General features: G+C 38.1%; 1 protein-coding gene across 1 annotated transcript in view; it reads left to right on the top strand.

Annotated features, from left to right (window-relative positions):
- Positions 1-14,924, top strand: part of STK32A (serine/threonine kinase 32A) — a 133,152-nt gene that overhangs the window by 112,299 nt on the left and 5,929 nt on the right. Inside the window, exons 10-11 of the mRNA XM_049649439.1 lie at positions 2,395-2,520; positions 3,980-4,108. Coding sequence (XP_049505396.1) covers positions 2,395-2,520; positions 3,980-4,108 — 255 coding nt within the window. The remainder of the gene's footprint in view (positions 1-2,394; positions 2,521-3,979; positions 4,109-14,924) is intronic.

The raw sequence follows: 14,924 nt of genomic DNA on the forward strand, positions 1-14,924 counted from the left end.
CCCGTTTCCAATTCATCGCTAAATTCTGTAATCTGATTTCGTAACTATCTCTTGAATCTGTCACTTCTCTTTATCTCTACTGCTATCCCCCCAGTCCTACTGCCATCACGTCCTGCCTTATAACTGGTTTGTCCTGTACACTTTTGCACACTCCAGTCTATTCTCCCCCCTGCCACATAACGATCTGTTCAAAGCAAAATTAATTGTCTTCTCATTGTTCTCAGAAAAAAGATCAGAATCGTTGGTATGGTATAAAGGTTCTAAAGCCTTTAAGCCACTGAAGCCTTATTTTGGACTTTTATTCCCCTTTTGACTACACATAAACTGCTTCAGCCTTCTTTTTCTCTTCTCCTTTTCCTCCCCCTCCTCACCAGCATCTGTCAATTTCTCACCACCAGACCTTTGCATTTGCTAGTCCCTCTTCCTGGAACAGTGCTCCCATCCCCAGCACTACCAGCTCCCTCCTTTATAAAAATCAGTGCTACTCACTGGGATTCATTGACTGGTTCAAGCTCATGCATTGCTTCCTACTGGTCCACAGGAAGTCCAGAAATTGAGAGAAGCCTTTAGAGATTGTTGTATCAGTTTGATACTGCTGATGCCTCTGAGTACATGGTCAGTGGACTCATCTCGAACAGGGTGTAACACAAGTCACAAGTTGTGCATGGTGTAACTCTGCATATTAGCCGTGCACACTAAGACCATGTATGGATCTCACTGGATTGGAAATTAAAACAAACAGAAATAATTGGCCCTTCTATACAGTTTGAGAAGCACAGCTTTAGACTTCAGCTTAAATATCACTTCCTCAAGCAGCTTTCCTCTGTTATAAGCTCACATAGCAATGTCTTTCCTTCATATCATTGTTTTTAATTTGAAACTATGCATTGCATGTGTGTGATTCTTGGGTTAATGATTATTGTCCTCTAAGCTACATGAGGAGGCAGTATGTCAGGCTTCTTCATCATGTTATCCTCGGCATCTAGCACGGAGTCTGACAGGTGGGAAAATCTGGTACTTGAATAAATGAGGTCCGTAGTGTCCGTCAGATTTTCCATGTTCACGGAAAAGATTAGTAGCAATTGTAGCAGCAGCTAAGTCGTATGTATTGAATGATTATATGGAACAAAGAATGAGGAGCCCCAGAGGATGCACTTGGTTTTCTTCAAAGAGGGAAAATTACACAAGTCATGGCCAGTTAAGGACAAGAGCTTTGACCAGTTAAGGACAAGAGCTTTGAGGGCCGAAGATTCATACTTGTACTTCTTGTCTTTGGGGTCAACTTCCCTGTTTTGGAATAGGGATATTGATAATGTCAAGAATAGTGGGGGCATTTTCCATAATCAGATTTTCCTCAGTTCCAAGAGAGCCCTCCTCACCGCACAATTACACCCTGATGATCCACAGCTATAGTCTCCAGGAATGTTCTCAAGGAGAACTGACATTTCCCATTTGGGCCACAGGACTGATGTGATACTGGCTCTAAGTGGTTATGTGAGGGGAAAATCTTTAATCCTTGTTAGTAAACCCCAAACTGTAAACAGTAACCTTGGTTGCATCTTTGTCACACCCAGTATATTTTTATTAATTATTAATATTAACAGTTGCTATAATATTAATAGCAAGAATAATTGCTACTAATTATTAATAATTATTTGATGATGAATTAGCAATATGAACAGCTAAAACTTTTAGTAGGAAATGAATTTCATTTATAGAAATGCATGAGCATTCACCACCTAATAAGAACAGACCTTCTCTTAGGTACTTTGTGTACATGGCTCATTTAATCCTAGCTACAACCTTATGAAATAGACAATTATCCCCTTCAATATATACTAAATGAAGATTGAGAGGACAAACTTGACCACAGTTAATAAAGTAGGGGAGTCAGGGGCACCTGGGTGGCTCAGTCGGTTGAGCTCCTGACTTGGGCTCAGGTCATGATCTCACGGTTTGTGGGTTCGAGCCCCACGTCGGGCTCTGTGCTGACAGCTTGGAGCCTGCTTCAGATTCTGTGTCTCCCTCTCTCTCTGCCCCTCCCCTGCTCATGCTTTGTCTCTGTTTCTCAAAAATAAATAAATGTAAAAAAATTTTTTTAAATAAATAAATAAAGTAGGGGAGTCAGGAATCAAAGGTATGATTGACTCAGTAGACCAGTCTATTTTCACTCACCACACTGCAAAAACCAACTTATAGCTTATTCTATTCATGCATTATCGCATTATTTATGTATGTATTACCTATACTATTTGTTTATAGGGTGGAGGAAGGGGGACGCTGCCTTGTTTCCTTCAGTTCTACACCTGAAACCTTTTTTAGAAGGAATTTGTATGATTTTTTTGCCCCACTTTGACTTTCATGATGATCTTGATATTTGTATTCCGTTGGCAGCTACTTGAGCTGAATCCAGACCAACGATTCTCTCACTTGTCCAACGTTCAGAACTTCCCATATATGAATGACATGAACTGGGATGCAGTTTTGCAGAAGAGGCTTATTCCAGGTTTTATTCCTAATGTGAGTCAATCCTAACCAACCGATCACAACTCTCATTCAGTTACACACAGAGTCTCATTAGATAACCTCACCGGTGTCCGAAGACAGCCCCACTCCTGTCTTACAGATGAGAAGATGGTAAATGGGCCACCAAAGTTCACGTGGCTAGCAAGTGGCCAAGTGGGGTTCTAACCCAGGTCTATCTGTGTCTGGAGTCCCAGCTCCTAACCATTTTTTGTGGCATGCTTCCACTGGAAGGAAGCTCTAGTCCTCCAAATAGTCATTCCCAGGAATTTTCTCGTTGAGGAAACAGTGTTTTCTCTGATTTCAAAGATATAGAAATTTGTGTCCATGGAGTTCTGTGAGTCACAGCATTGAAAATGTTGGATTTATTTTTACCATTCACCCCTCTTCCTTAGGTGGTTCTCTGCCACAGAGCCATACTTGTAAGCACTGATAGCCAAAGGGAAATAATTCCCACTGGATGACTACCTGGCCGAGGGACATCTGTGGCCTTCTGCAGACTGCTGGTAAAGCTGGAGTCCAGAAGCTTCGGCCACAGGGCCCACATGAGGCCTCTAGCTTCCCTCTTCTAGTCTAATTCTACACATTCAGTATCAGGTAGATCAGCAGGATAATGAACTCCTAAAGGGGACAGTTGAGACGGTTCACAGTTTTCTGTTCAGCCCAAGGGAGGTGCAAGCTGTGGGCTTGTGAAGGTGTGATCTTTCATGTGCAAATAGAGGCATGGATGGGTGGGTTGGGTGAAGGTGCAAGGGGGGCGACACAAGTGGGCAGTGTGGTGGAGTTCTGGGGCAAGGAGTTGCTACCTCATGGAACAAGAGAGTAGGTCTAGATCTCACTTGGCCACGTTGCAGAATCTGGTAGGGGCAGGTGTACCTTGGCTGATGGACGTATGACACCATGGAGATCTAGACCCATCTCCTGTTGCTTCCATTCTTCCTCCTACACGCCACACCACAGCAATTAGCCATTGATGCTGCCTCAGGAGGGGTTCTACATATGATTCTCTGACTTTATTGTCAATCTGAATCACCTGGGGAGGTTGTTAAAAATGTACTTTCCTCAGCCTCATGTTCAGAAACGCTGACTCTGGAGGTCTGGCTGGGGAAATGAGAAGTTGGGCAAACAACTCAGGTGATTCTGATCTATGTGATCATTAGAACACACTTTGAGAAACCTAATTTACAAGCTCAAACTTTAGGAAGATAACTATTATTTGATCTCCTTTCTCACTCACTGAGGGCTCATGGGGAGTTTAGAAAATATACAAAATAGAAAATCAAAAAAGAGTATAAAAAACAATGCTGGCAATAAATTATCTGAAACCAAGGAGGAATCACAGCTCCTTATTCTTGGACGGCTCCATCAAAACCAGGTGTTATTTTTGCCATTTGTCCTGGTGTAGTTGTAGAATGATACGGAATCAAAGGAGTGAGCCAACTTGTCTTTCTTGCAGAAAGGCAGGCTGAATTGCGACCCCACCTTTGAACTTGAAGAAATGATTTTGGAGTCCAAACCTCTTCACAAGAAAAAGAAGCGCCTGGCAAAGAAGGAGAAGGAGATGAGGAAATGTGAATCCTCTCAGGTAAGCAGGTCCCCACCAGACTCAGAGTCATGGGACTCTTCCTGATGGCCATGGTTTGTGGGAGAGCTTCTGGTGGGAGGTCCCCTCAACACGCCCCGTTTCTGCTTTGTGAATGCACAGAGTCACTGAGCCCTGGGCCTTCTGAAATGGCAGGCAGGGGCAGCTGTGGGGACCCAAGCCAAGCAGCAATGTTTCACTGCAGATTCTCTAGCTCTGTCATTAACTGTATTCGGTTACTGACCTCTTCAAACTCTCATTTCAAATTTTACAATTTCCAATTGGCCAAGCCTCAATGAGGTGACTCCTCCTAAAATTACAGGCAAGGAGCTGGTTCTAAAGTACACACGTGGCTGTTTGGGGCCCCCCTCCAACCTTAGAGGTGGTGCCTGTTCTTTGCCACAAGCAAAATTTCATTATATCCGGCCAAGCAGAAGTGAAGAGTGTCTATTCACAGAAAAAATTGAATTCTTATGGATGCTATGGCTGGATTTCAGGCTGTGTTAAAATTGTTTTGTGACTATATTATTCTCTGTTAGTTGGAGCTCAGATTTCAATGCAGTCACTTGCAGGGACTCAGGAGAATTTGAGACTCACATGTGGTTCTGTGTATTATAATGATGGTGAAGTAGTAAACATTCCCTTTGCATCTAATGGTCATCCATCTATCCATATACCCATCCATTCTTCCCCCTGCCTACCCACCACTCAGCTAATGGTCATCCATCCTTTCATCCATCCATTCATTTAGGCTGCTTTTGTTGAGTATATATTATCTACCAGGCCCATTGCACTGAAGATTATATGAATGAGACAGAATCCCTGCATTCAATGACATCCCTGTCCTCGAAGGTAGCTCTGCAAACAAATAAATATTCTCAATGTCCTTAATGTCTCCAGTCCTCCAGGGCCACTATATCCTGTAACAGCCAATCTACCAAAGTCCACATCTTTTCTGTTCACAGAATGGGCCTCTTGCCAAATGCCCACCTGTAAATATTTTCTGCAGCCCTCCAAGGAATGTTCAGCTCTGTCACAGATTCATCTTACTTGTGGCTTCGCCACACCTTCCTCCTAATGATCTGTTCTTCACATCATAACCAACTAGCTTCTCCAGACTTGCTTCTGCCTATGCACCTGTAGAGCTTCCCTATACAGGCTTCTCTGTGAACAGGCCGCCAAATGTAGCCAAGACCAAGAGAACATATCTATTACAAGTATTCTAAAGTTTCAGTGATGGCAGCAGTTTGTGAATAACCTTTGACCGTGCCTCACACGTTCTACCCGGTATGTCTACCTTTCCATCCATCCTTGTACTATGTCATTCTTGTTTTCGCTCAAAACCCCCTAACCACAAAGATCCTATAGGTATCTGACCCTCAATAACTACTGGTTTTGTCCTTCTTTAGGACCCTTGCTCTTCCCTTTTCCTTCAATGTTCTACTCTCAGCTCTTCACATAGGGGGTTTCTGAAGATAAGGTCCTTCACAACTGCTCTCTTTCTCAGCCCCTATTTCTAATTACTTCATGACATTAACATAATTTATAAGTATTTATGTGTTTGTGTTTCTTTTTCTATCCCACTAAAATGAATTCTTCTTGTGGGAGAAGACCCGGTCTTACCCACCAGTGTCTTCATGGTAATGCCTTAAAAGAGTATTAATACAGTATAGATTCAATAAATAAGAGCATCGGGATACTGGAAGGAAAGAAAACTTTATAACTGGACAGTGAAAATTAGGCACTGCTGTTCTTAGAGTTACAAGGTCATGCTACCCCACCAGACATTCTTCCCGGAGCCACCTCTTATCCTAGTTCTTCCCCACACCTAGCCCCTGGAAGCCTCTGTCCTGATGGGAAAGGCTATAAGCCACTTACCCACAGTACAGAGCTTAGCATTTTCTAAAACCATGCACAAGAAGGAAACTGTTTCCTCTTTCTTCCAGGCTTCACATCAACCTCAAAATCATTTGCCAAGAAGTGGCTTTGCCTATAACAAAAACAGGCCTTTCCATCTCTAATCAGAGAAGTGTACATCCTCTTGGTCTTTTTGTTTTATTTTAACGTTTATTTATTTTGAGAGAGAGAAAGAGGGAGTGCGATCTGGGGAGGGGCAGAGAGAGGGGGAGAGAGAATCCCAAGCAGGCTCTGCGTGGTCTGCACAGAGCCCAACACAGGGCTTGAAGTCACAAACCTTGAGATCGTGACCTCAGCTAAAATCAAGAGTTAGGTCCTTAACAGACTGAGCCACCCAGGCGCCCTTCATTTTGTTTTGTTTTTAAATTTTTATTGGGGTAAAATATGTATAACATCAAATTTCCCACTTTAACCATTTTTAAGTGTACAATTCAGTGGCATTAAGTACATCCGCGATGTTGTACAGCCACCACCACTATTTATTTCCGTAAGTTTTTGTTACCTAAACCCCATTTGTTTTTTCTTTAATTTCTTTCAGCAATGTTTTGTACTTTTGAGAGTACAAAGTTTTCACCTTGGTTATACTTATTCCTAAGTATTTTATTCTTTTGAACACTATGGAAATTGAATTATTAACTTCCTTTTTGGATTGTTAATTACCGGTGTATAGAAACACAACCAATTATTCTGTGTTGATTTGTATACTGCGATTTTACTGAATTCATTTATCAGCTTTACAGCTTCCTTGTGGGTTCTATGGGATTTCCTCCCTCTAAGACCATGTCATCTGCAAATAAGGATAGCTTTACTCCTGCCTTTGCAGTTTGGATGCCTTCTTTCCTTTTCTTTCCTAACTGCTCTGGCTAGAAATTCTAGGACATTATTGAATAGCAATGGTAAGAGCAGGCATCTTTGTCTTTTTTCTGATCTTAGTGGGAAATACTTTCATCTTTTACCATTGAGAATTGTGTTAGCTGTGAGTTTTGTAAATGTCGTTTAGCTTGTTGAAGAAGTGTACTTCAACTCCTAGTTTTTTAATGTTTTTCTCTTGAAGGGCTTTGGATTTTGTCAAATGCCTCTTCTGGGTCAAATGAGATAATCTTGTGCATTTGTCTTTTCCTAGTTCTATTAATGTGATGTGTTATGTTGGCTGGTTGTCTTATGGTGAACCATTCTCACACTCCTGGGATAAATCCCACTTGCTTATCGTGTATAATCTTTCAATATGCTGTTGGATTCCAATTGCTAGTATATTGTTGAAGATTCTTGCATCTATATTCATAATGAAAATTGTCCTATAATTTTCTTTTGACGTCTTTAGCTGTTTTACTATTGGGGTAAAGCTGGGCTCATAGAATGAGTTAGTGTTCCCTCTTCTGTCTTTTCAGAAGAGTTTGAGAAAGATTGGTGTTACTTCTTCTTTAAACATTCAGTAGAATTTACTGCTGAAGACATCAGATTCTGGGCTTTCGTTTGTTAGAAAGTTTGCATTTCGGATTCTTACTTGTAGGTTACCATTTACTTGTTACAGGTCTGTTGAGATATTTTATTTTTTCTGAAGTCAAGGTGCGTAATTTGTGTTCTTCTAGAGCTCAGTTATTTGCATCTTTTCTCTTTTTTATGTATGGCTAAACATTTGCCAATCTTGTTAATCTTTTCAAAGAAATGGCTTTTGATGCCATTATGTCTATTCTCTATTTCATTTGTCTTTGCTCTCATCTTTATTATTTCATTCTGCCAGATTTGGGTTTATTTTGCTTTTCTTTTTCTAATTCATAAGAATATGAAGTTAGGTTACTGATGTGGGATATTTCTTCTTCTCTAATGTAGACATTTACAGCTATAAAACACCCTCTGAGCATTATCTACAATGCATTCCCTAAGTTCTAATATCTTGGGTTTGTTTGTTTGTTTTTATTTATTTATCTTGGAGTATTTTCTACTTCTTGTGATCGTTTTTGACACAATTGTTGTTTAAGAATGTGGTATTTAATTTCCACATATTTATGAATTTTCCAGTTTTACTTCTGTTGTTGATTTCTACCTTCATTTTGTTGTAGTCAGAGAAGATAACTTGTAAGCTTTTAATCTTTTAAAATTTATTCAGAATGTTTTGTGGCCTAACATATGGTTTCCTCCCATGATTTCTTTTAACTCTTTGAGCATATTTAAGATAGTTGTTTTCAGAGCGCCTGGGTGGCTCAGTCAATTGAGCATCTGACTCTTGATTTCAGCTCAGGTAATGACCCCAGGGTCATGGGATGGAGCCCCACCTTGGGCTCTGCACTGACAGCATGGAGCCTGCTTGGGATTCTCTCTCCCATTCTCCCTGCCCCTCCCGTGTGCTCGCTTGCTCTCTCTCTCTCTCTCTCAAAATATATAAACAAAGTTAAAAAAAAAAAAAAGATAGTTGTTTTAAAGTCTCTGTCTAGTATATCCACTGTTTGGGCTTCCTTCAGGGATGATTTCCGTCAATTGATTGTGTTCTTCTGAATTGACCCTACTTTCCTGTTTCTTTGCATGCCTTGTGGTTTCATTGTCAAACACTTGACATTTGAATATCGTAAGGCAGTATTCTCTCTTTCCATAGGGCTTGCTGTTTTACGATTGTTGAAGGCTATACTTGTCCCTTTTTAAGTAACTTTTACAAACTACTTTTACAAACACTGTATTCCTTGTCATGTGTCATCCCTGCAGTTCCTGTTATGTTAGCTTGTGTTTAGCTAATATTTTGACAGAGATTCCCTTGAACACCAGGAGCATTTTTTAAGTTGCGTTTTTCTTGATTTAGTGTTTCCTTGGTTAAAAAACCTTTGATTGCATTCCAAAATTCTGACAAAGTTAGCTCTGACAGTTTCTGCTTGTTTTTTATGTTTCTGTTGATGGGAGCTTGGCACTGCCTACTCTAATTTTTTGTTTTAGTTCCTCCTAATCTTGTACCCTACATTTAAAAATAAAAATTATTTTGCTTCAAAATAAAGGTTAGTATTCTCCCAAAGAGGAATCAGAAGGATCGTGAATTTCAAAAGAGTACTCTATCTCTACTCTTTGACATCAAGTTTTTAAAAATGTGAGGATCAATCTTAGCCACTCATTACAGTATTACCATGTTCCTTTATTCATTCATTCATTCATTCATTCATTCATTCAATACATGATTATAAAGTGCCTGCTATGTCAGGAAATGTCTCTGTCTTGCTAGTCATTGCTACCCTTAGATGTACAAAGTGCTCTGGAATTATTTAGGGATCCTAAATGAGGGTTCAGGAAAGGCTTTCCAGAAGAGGAAGCATTTGATCTGGTTCCTCTAGGTTGAATAGGGGTAGCCAAGCAGAAAACAAAGGATAAGGGCATTTCAGAACTGGTATATCCTGAAAGTATAGATATGCCTTCATTATTTTAAAAGAAATGAAATGACAGATGGTTGCCATTGGTAGGAAATACCCATGCTGTGTTCAAGAGGCCTGTGCTATTTGCTCACCCTCTGCCCCTTCAATCTCATCCAGAGACATATCCCAAGACATCGTATTCCTCCAACCAAATCTCACAAGAATGCCTACCACAGCAACATCAATGTTTACCTGTATCCCCCCCAGTCTCCATTTCTGTCCCACTGTAGCTCAAACTCACTGTACTGCTCTAGGAGCTGATTCATCACTGCTTAGGCACCATATTAGAAAAGACTCATGTGTATTGGCAAGAAAACCCTACTCAAGCCACAAGCCTGGAAAAGAGGTCAGGAATTCAGCTGTGATCTTTTCAGTGATAATTCATGGTCTCCTACTACTCACTCAGTCTTTAAATCCTGCTTCCCAGTTGGGGAAAAAAGGTTCACAGCAAAACCATTGGCTTATCTTCTCCTAATTCCATCCATTTTCTTATTTGCATTTCATCAAAATGGAAATCTTTAACATAATTTTTAGCCCAACTAATTTTATTAATGGAGCCATCATTTCCATTTAAAGATGTACTTTAAATATCCTGCAAACCTGTTAACTTCTTGTTTTATCTGGTCTGTTTGTTTTGGTTAAATTATTTTAAGAGATGCTAGGGAAAGAGAGAGAGATAATTTTCATTATATATATATCCTCTGGATATATATATATCCTAAAAACCTTTATTAAGGGGAAGAGCCCTACATTGCCTATTTTGTGTATAGGAAAATAAAACATTGTAATTTTTTAATATATTTGATTTTATATATATTTTATATTTATACAATAATATATAATACTTGATATATAAATACACATATCTAAATGAATAACTGCATAAATATAAATATATATTTATGTATATACCCACAAAAATAGGTAGAACTCTAGTAGAGTTGTTTTGCTTTTGTTTTTTAACTTTTTCATGTGGGAAAAGAGGTGAGGGGAGTCGTGCCTCAGATGCCTTCTGAACTTGTAAAGGTAATCTATGCAGATATTTATGTCTTAGGGGAAAGTGATATAAATGTAAATACTATCACCAGGCCAACGTGTTATTCAGTAAGAGATCCACTCAGCATCGCAGATACGCTAGAGGGTAGGATTTATTTTCACAGGGCTTATTACCAACCTCTTATGTCCAAAAATCTTACAAGAGACTTTTTTAGAAATATCTGCTAGAATATGTTTTTTGTGTTGTTTTTGTTTGTTTTTGTTTTGCCTTAATGATGAAGACCTCTTATCTGTGGCTCTAAGGAAGAGGGAACATTTTCTTCTTTTGTAGACTTCTTTCACGGACTGCTGGGAAGGTCTTTGTGTTTCTAGACTAAGAAGTAGAATTGTCTTAGTACTGAGCAGAAAAGCAGCAGCCTTGAAATGTTCTAAACTTGTAATGAGGATAATAAAGGGGTAGAGTTATCTTGTTAAAAGATGGAATGTGTAACTATCTGTAATGATGGTTTCAACATGTTGAATACTCAATGCTAATACAACTGGCAGAGGGGCAGGGGTATTGTTGATCTTCAATAGAGTGTTTGAAATCTGTTAGAGGGTACACATCCCTTCTTTCAGTGAGAGCTGTCATCTTTTGTGAATACTTCCTGTCATGTCCAGATGAGGCAGTGGCTGTAGTGGTTACTTAGTAAACAGCTATGTGGTTTTTTTGGAGTAATGATTTAACATTAACTTGTGTAATCTTTGTAAGTATTGATGCCTTTATTATATGGATAAAAAATAGGAACAGTAATAGGACACCTTGTAATTGATCTGAGAAGGAAGTAAGATAATGTTAGTAAGGCATAGTACCCACTAACTGGGTTAAGTTGTAGATTTATATAATGCCAAAAGCTTATCATATGACCCCTTGGACTTCTAGGCCCCCGCTATATCAGTGTTTCTCAACCTTAGCATCACATGTAACCCATTTGGGAAAACTTCTTTTAGGATACTGGTGTCTGGATCCCACCCAAGATCGGTTACCTTTGAATCTGGGAGTGTGGCTTGGGCATCAGTATTTTAAGAAGTTCTTCAGGTTGAGTTAAAAAGTTCTAAGGTTGAGATCCACTGGTATAGAATCCAGGATATGATTAAATAAAGTAAAAGCATTAAATTTTTCCCTTTCCTCCTGTTTTCTCATTTATAAAATGAAGTTGATGTTGTTACACCCATTTCATAGACTTCTTCTGAGTCAATTAGTGCATGTAATGATTTATTATTATGTTTGACTTTTCCATTCTACGTCCTGACTCCTAACTTCTTTCTTTCCCACATTCATACTTTTCTTCATGTCAGATGCCTCTGCTTCTTTGCTTCCAGAATGTTCCCTATTTTATCCCTCTCTGCTCATCAACAGCTTTAAAGTATAGAAGTATAGTTCTATAAAGTACAGAACCAAAAAGGTAGACATACTGTGTAGGTGCTCTGCTATTGAGGCAAATGACTTAAGTCCTCTTGTACCATCTGATTTCCACGTGCTCCAAACCCCTCAGATTTTTTTCGGTGCCCCCTTCTTGCATCCTGGTCTGCTCACAGTTTGTTCTGCTCATCCCTGAGAAGTAAGTTCTAAGAGCTTTAACCAACCTTTCCTTCTCAGCCACTTAAGACAAACATTCATCCCCCCAGTCTGTTCACCTCCCGCTCCTTCCCCTCATTTTCCCCTTTTGGCTACTGTTGTTGAATTGTCCATGTCACTGCACATCTTAAACTTTTTCACCTAAAGCAGAGGAAAGAGAACACGTTAAATGTGACCTTCAAGGGCCAGGGGTGGGACTGTTGGGGTCTGCACTGCTGTATCACAAACTCCCCTCTGAGTATGTCTTATTATATCTTTAAGTTAAATAGACTTATGTGATAGAGAAAAAAAACTCACATGCATTTCTGCATTTTAGTTGATTACAGTCTTGATTTTTAATATTAAAATATTTTTAAATGTTAATATTTCAAAGTTTTTTAATGTTATATTTTTGTATCATTTTATATGTTCATATATGTATATATATTTATATAGGTGTTTATATATTATATAGAAATATATAAACATATTACATAATTTTTACATATATTTTGTATTTTATGCATGTTTATATAAATATTTTGTTAATATATAATATATGTATATATAAACATATAAAATATTGTATATGTTTTATACATATATAACATATATGTATAAATATTATATAATAATTTATGTATGCCTATGTATTTATATTTTATGTAATACTTTGATACTAAAACAAAAAATTTGGTCAACTATACTCAAAGAAAAAAAAATCCAACCTAAAAAAAACAAGCTAAACTAGCCAAGGAAAAAAGAGAAAGGACCCAAATCAATAAAATATAAATGAAAGAGGAGACATTACAACTGATAGCACAGAAATGCTAAGGAGCATAGAAAGCCACTATGAACAACTATACACAAACAAACTGGACAACCTAAAGAAATGGTTGTTTTGGTTTTTTTTTTACTAAGGAAAACTCTTAGTAACATACAACCTGCAAATTCTGAATCAGAAAGAAATTAAAGATCTGAACAGACCAATTATTGGTAAGGAAAATGAATCAGTAATCAAAGCTCTTCCACCAAAGAAAAGCCCAGGACAGATACTTTCAGGTGTTAATTTTACTAAACATTTAAAGAAGAATAAACACCAATTCTTCTCAAATTCTTCCAAAAAACCAAAGAGGAAGGGACACCCCTAATCCAATTTTATAACACTAGCATTACCCTGATACCAAAGCCAGAAAAAGACACTAAAAGAAAAGGAAACTCCAGGACAATATCCCTGATGAATACAAACACAAAATTCCTCAATAAAATACAAGCAAACTAAATTCAGAAGTACATTAAAAGGATCATTCACCATGGTCAAGTGGAATATATCCTTAGGACGCATAGATGGTTTAACATATGCAAATCAATAAATGTGAGATATCACACTGAATTGAAAGAGGAAAAATCACATCATCTCAAGAGACACAGAAAAAGGATTTGACAAAATTCTACATCTGTTCGTGATAAAAACTCATAGCAAATTAGGTATCAAGGAAACATATCTCAACTTAATACAGCCATAAATGACTAGGCCACAGCTAACATCAGACTCAGTGGTGAGATATTGAAAGCTTTTCTTCTAAGATCAGGAACAAGTCATGGGTGCCCACTCTCATCACTCCTATTCAACATAGCACAGAAGTGCTAGCCAGAGCAATCAAGCAACAAAAAGGTATAAAAGCCATCAAAATTGGAAAGGAAGAAGTAAAATTGCTTATTTGCAGATGACGTGATTTTATATACAGAAAACTGTAAAGACTTCACCAAGAAACTGTTAGATCTAATCAATAAATTCAGTAAAATCGCAGGATACAAAATTAACATACAGTAGCATTTCTATACCCTAACGGTGAATTATCTGAAAAAAAATCAATCCCATTTACTTCAGCATCAACAAGCAATAAAATACTTAAGAATGAATTTAACCAAGGAGGTAAAAGATGTCTACCCTGAAAACCATAAGACACTGATGAAAGAAATTAAAGACAACACAAATAAATGGAAAGGAATCCTGTGTTCATGGAATGGAAGAATTAGCATTATTAAATGTCCATACTACCCAAAGCCATCTAAAGATTCAATGCAATTGCTATCAAAATTCCAATGGGATTTGTACAGAAGTAGAAAAAAAAATCCTATCTATATGGCACCACCAAAGATCCCAAATAGGCAAAGCAACCTTGAGAAAGAAGAACAAAGCAGGAAGCATCATATTTCCTTGTTTCAAGCTATACTACAAAGCTGTAGTAATCAAAACAGTATGGTACATACACATAGACCAATGGAATAGAATCAAGGGCCCAGAAATATACCCATACAAATACATACAACTAATGCTTGACAAGGGAGCCAAAAATATTCAGTGGACAAAAGACAGTCTCTTCAATAAATGGTGCTGGGAAAACTGGACATACACGTGTAAAAAATATGAAACTAGACCCCTAGATCTTATAAAAATTAACTCCCCGAGATTAACTCAAAATGGATTAAAGACTTTAAGACCAGAAACTATAAAACTCCTGGAAGAAAAAGTAGGACGAAAGCTGCTTGACATAGGCCTTGACAATGAGTTTTTGGATATAACACCTTAAGCACTCACAACAAAATAGAAAATCAACTAGTAGGATTGCATCAGACTAAAAAGCCTCTGCACAACAAAAGAAGTACTACCAGTAAAATAAAAAGACAAGTTATGAAATGGGAAAAAATATCTGCAAATCATTTATCTGATAAGGTGTTAATATCCAAAATATATAAAACTCCTACAACTCAAAAGCAAAAACAGCAATAAACCCCCCAAATAATCCAATTCAAAAATGGGCAAAGGACCTAACTAGACATTTTTCCAAAGGAGATATATGAAGGCCAAGACGTACATAAAAAAAGGTGCTTGACATTACAAATAATCAGTGAAATG

Source organism: Panthera uncia, assembly GCF_023721935.1.
Source record: "Panthera uncia isolate 11264 chromosome A1 unlocalized genomic scaffold, Puncia_PCG_1.0 HiC_scaffold_17, whole genome shotgun sequence".
NCBI classification, from domain to species: Eukaryota; Metazoa; Chordata; class Mammalia; order Carnivora; family Felidae; genus Panthera; species Panthera uncia.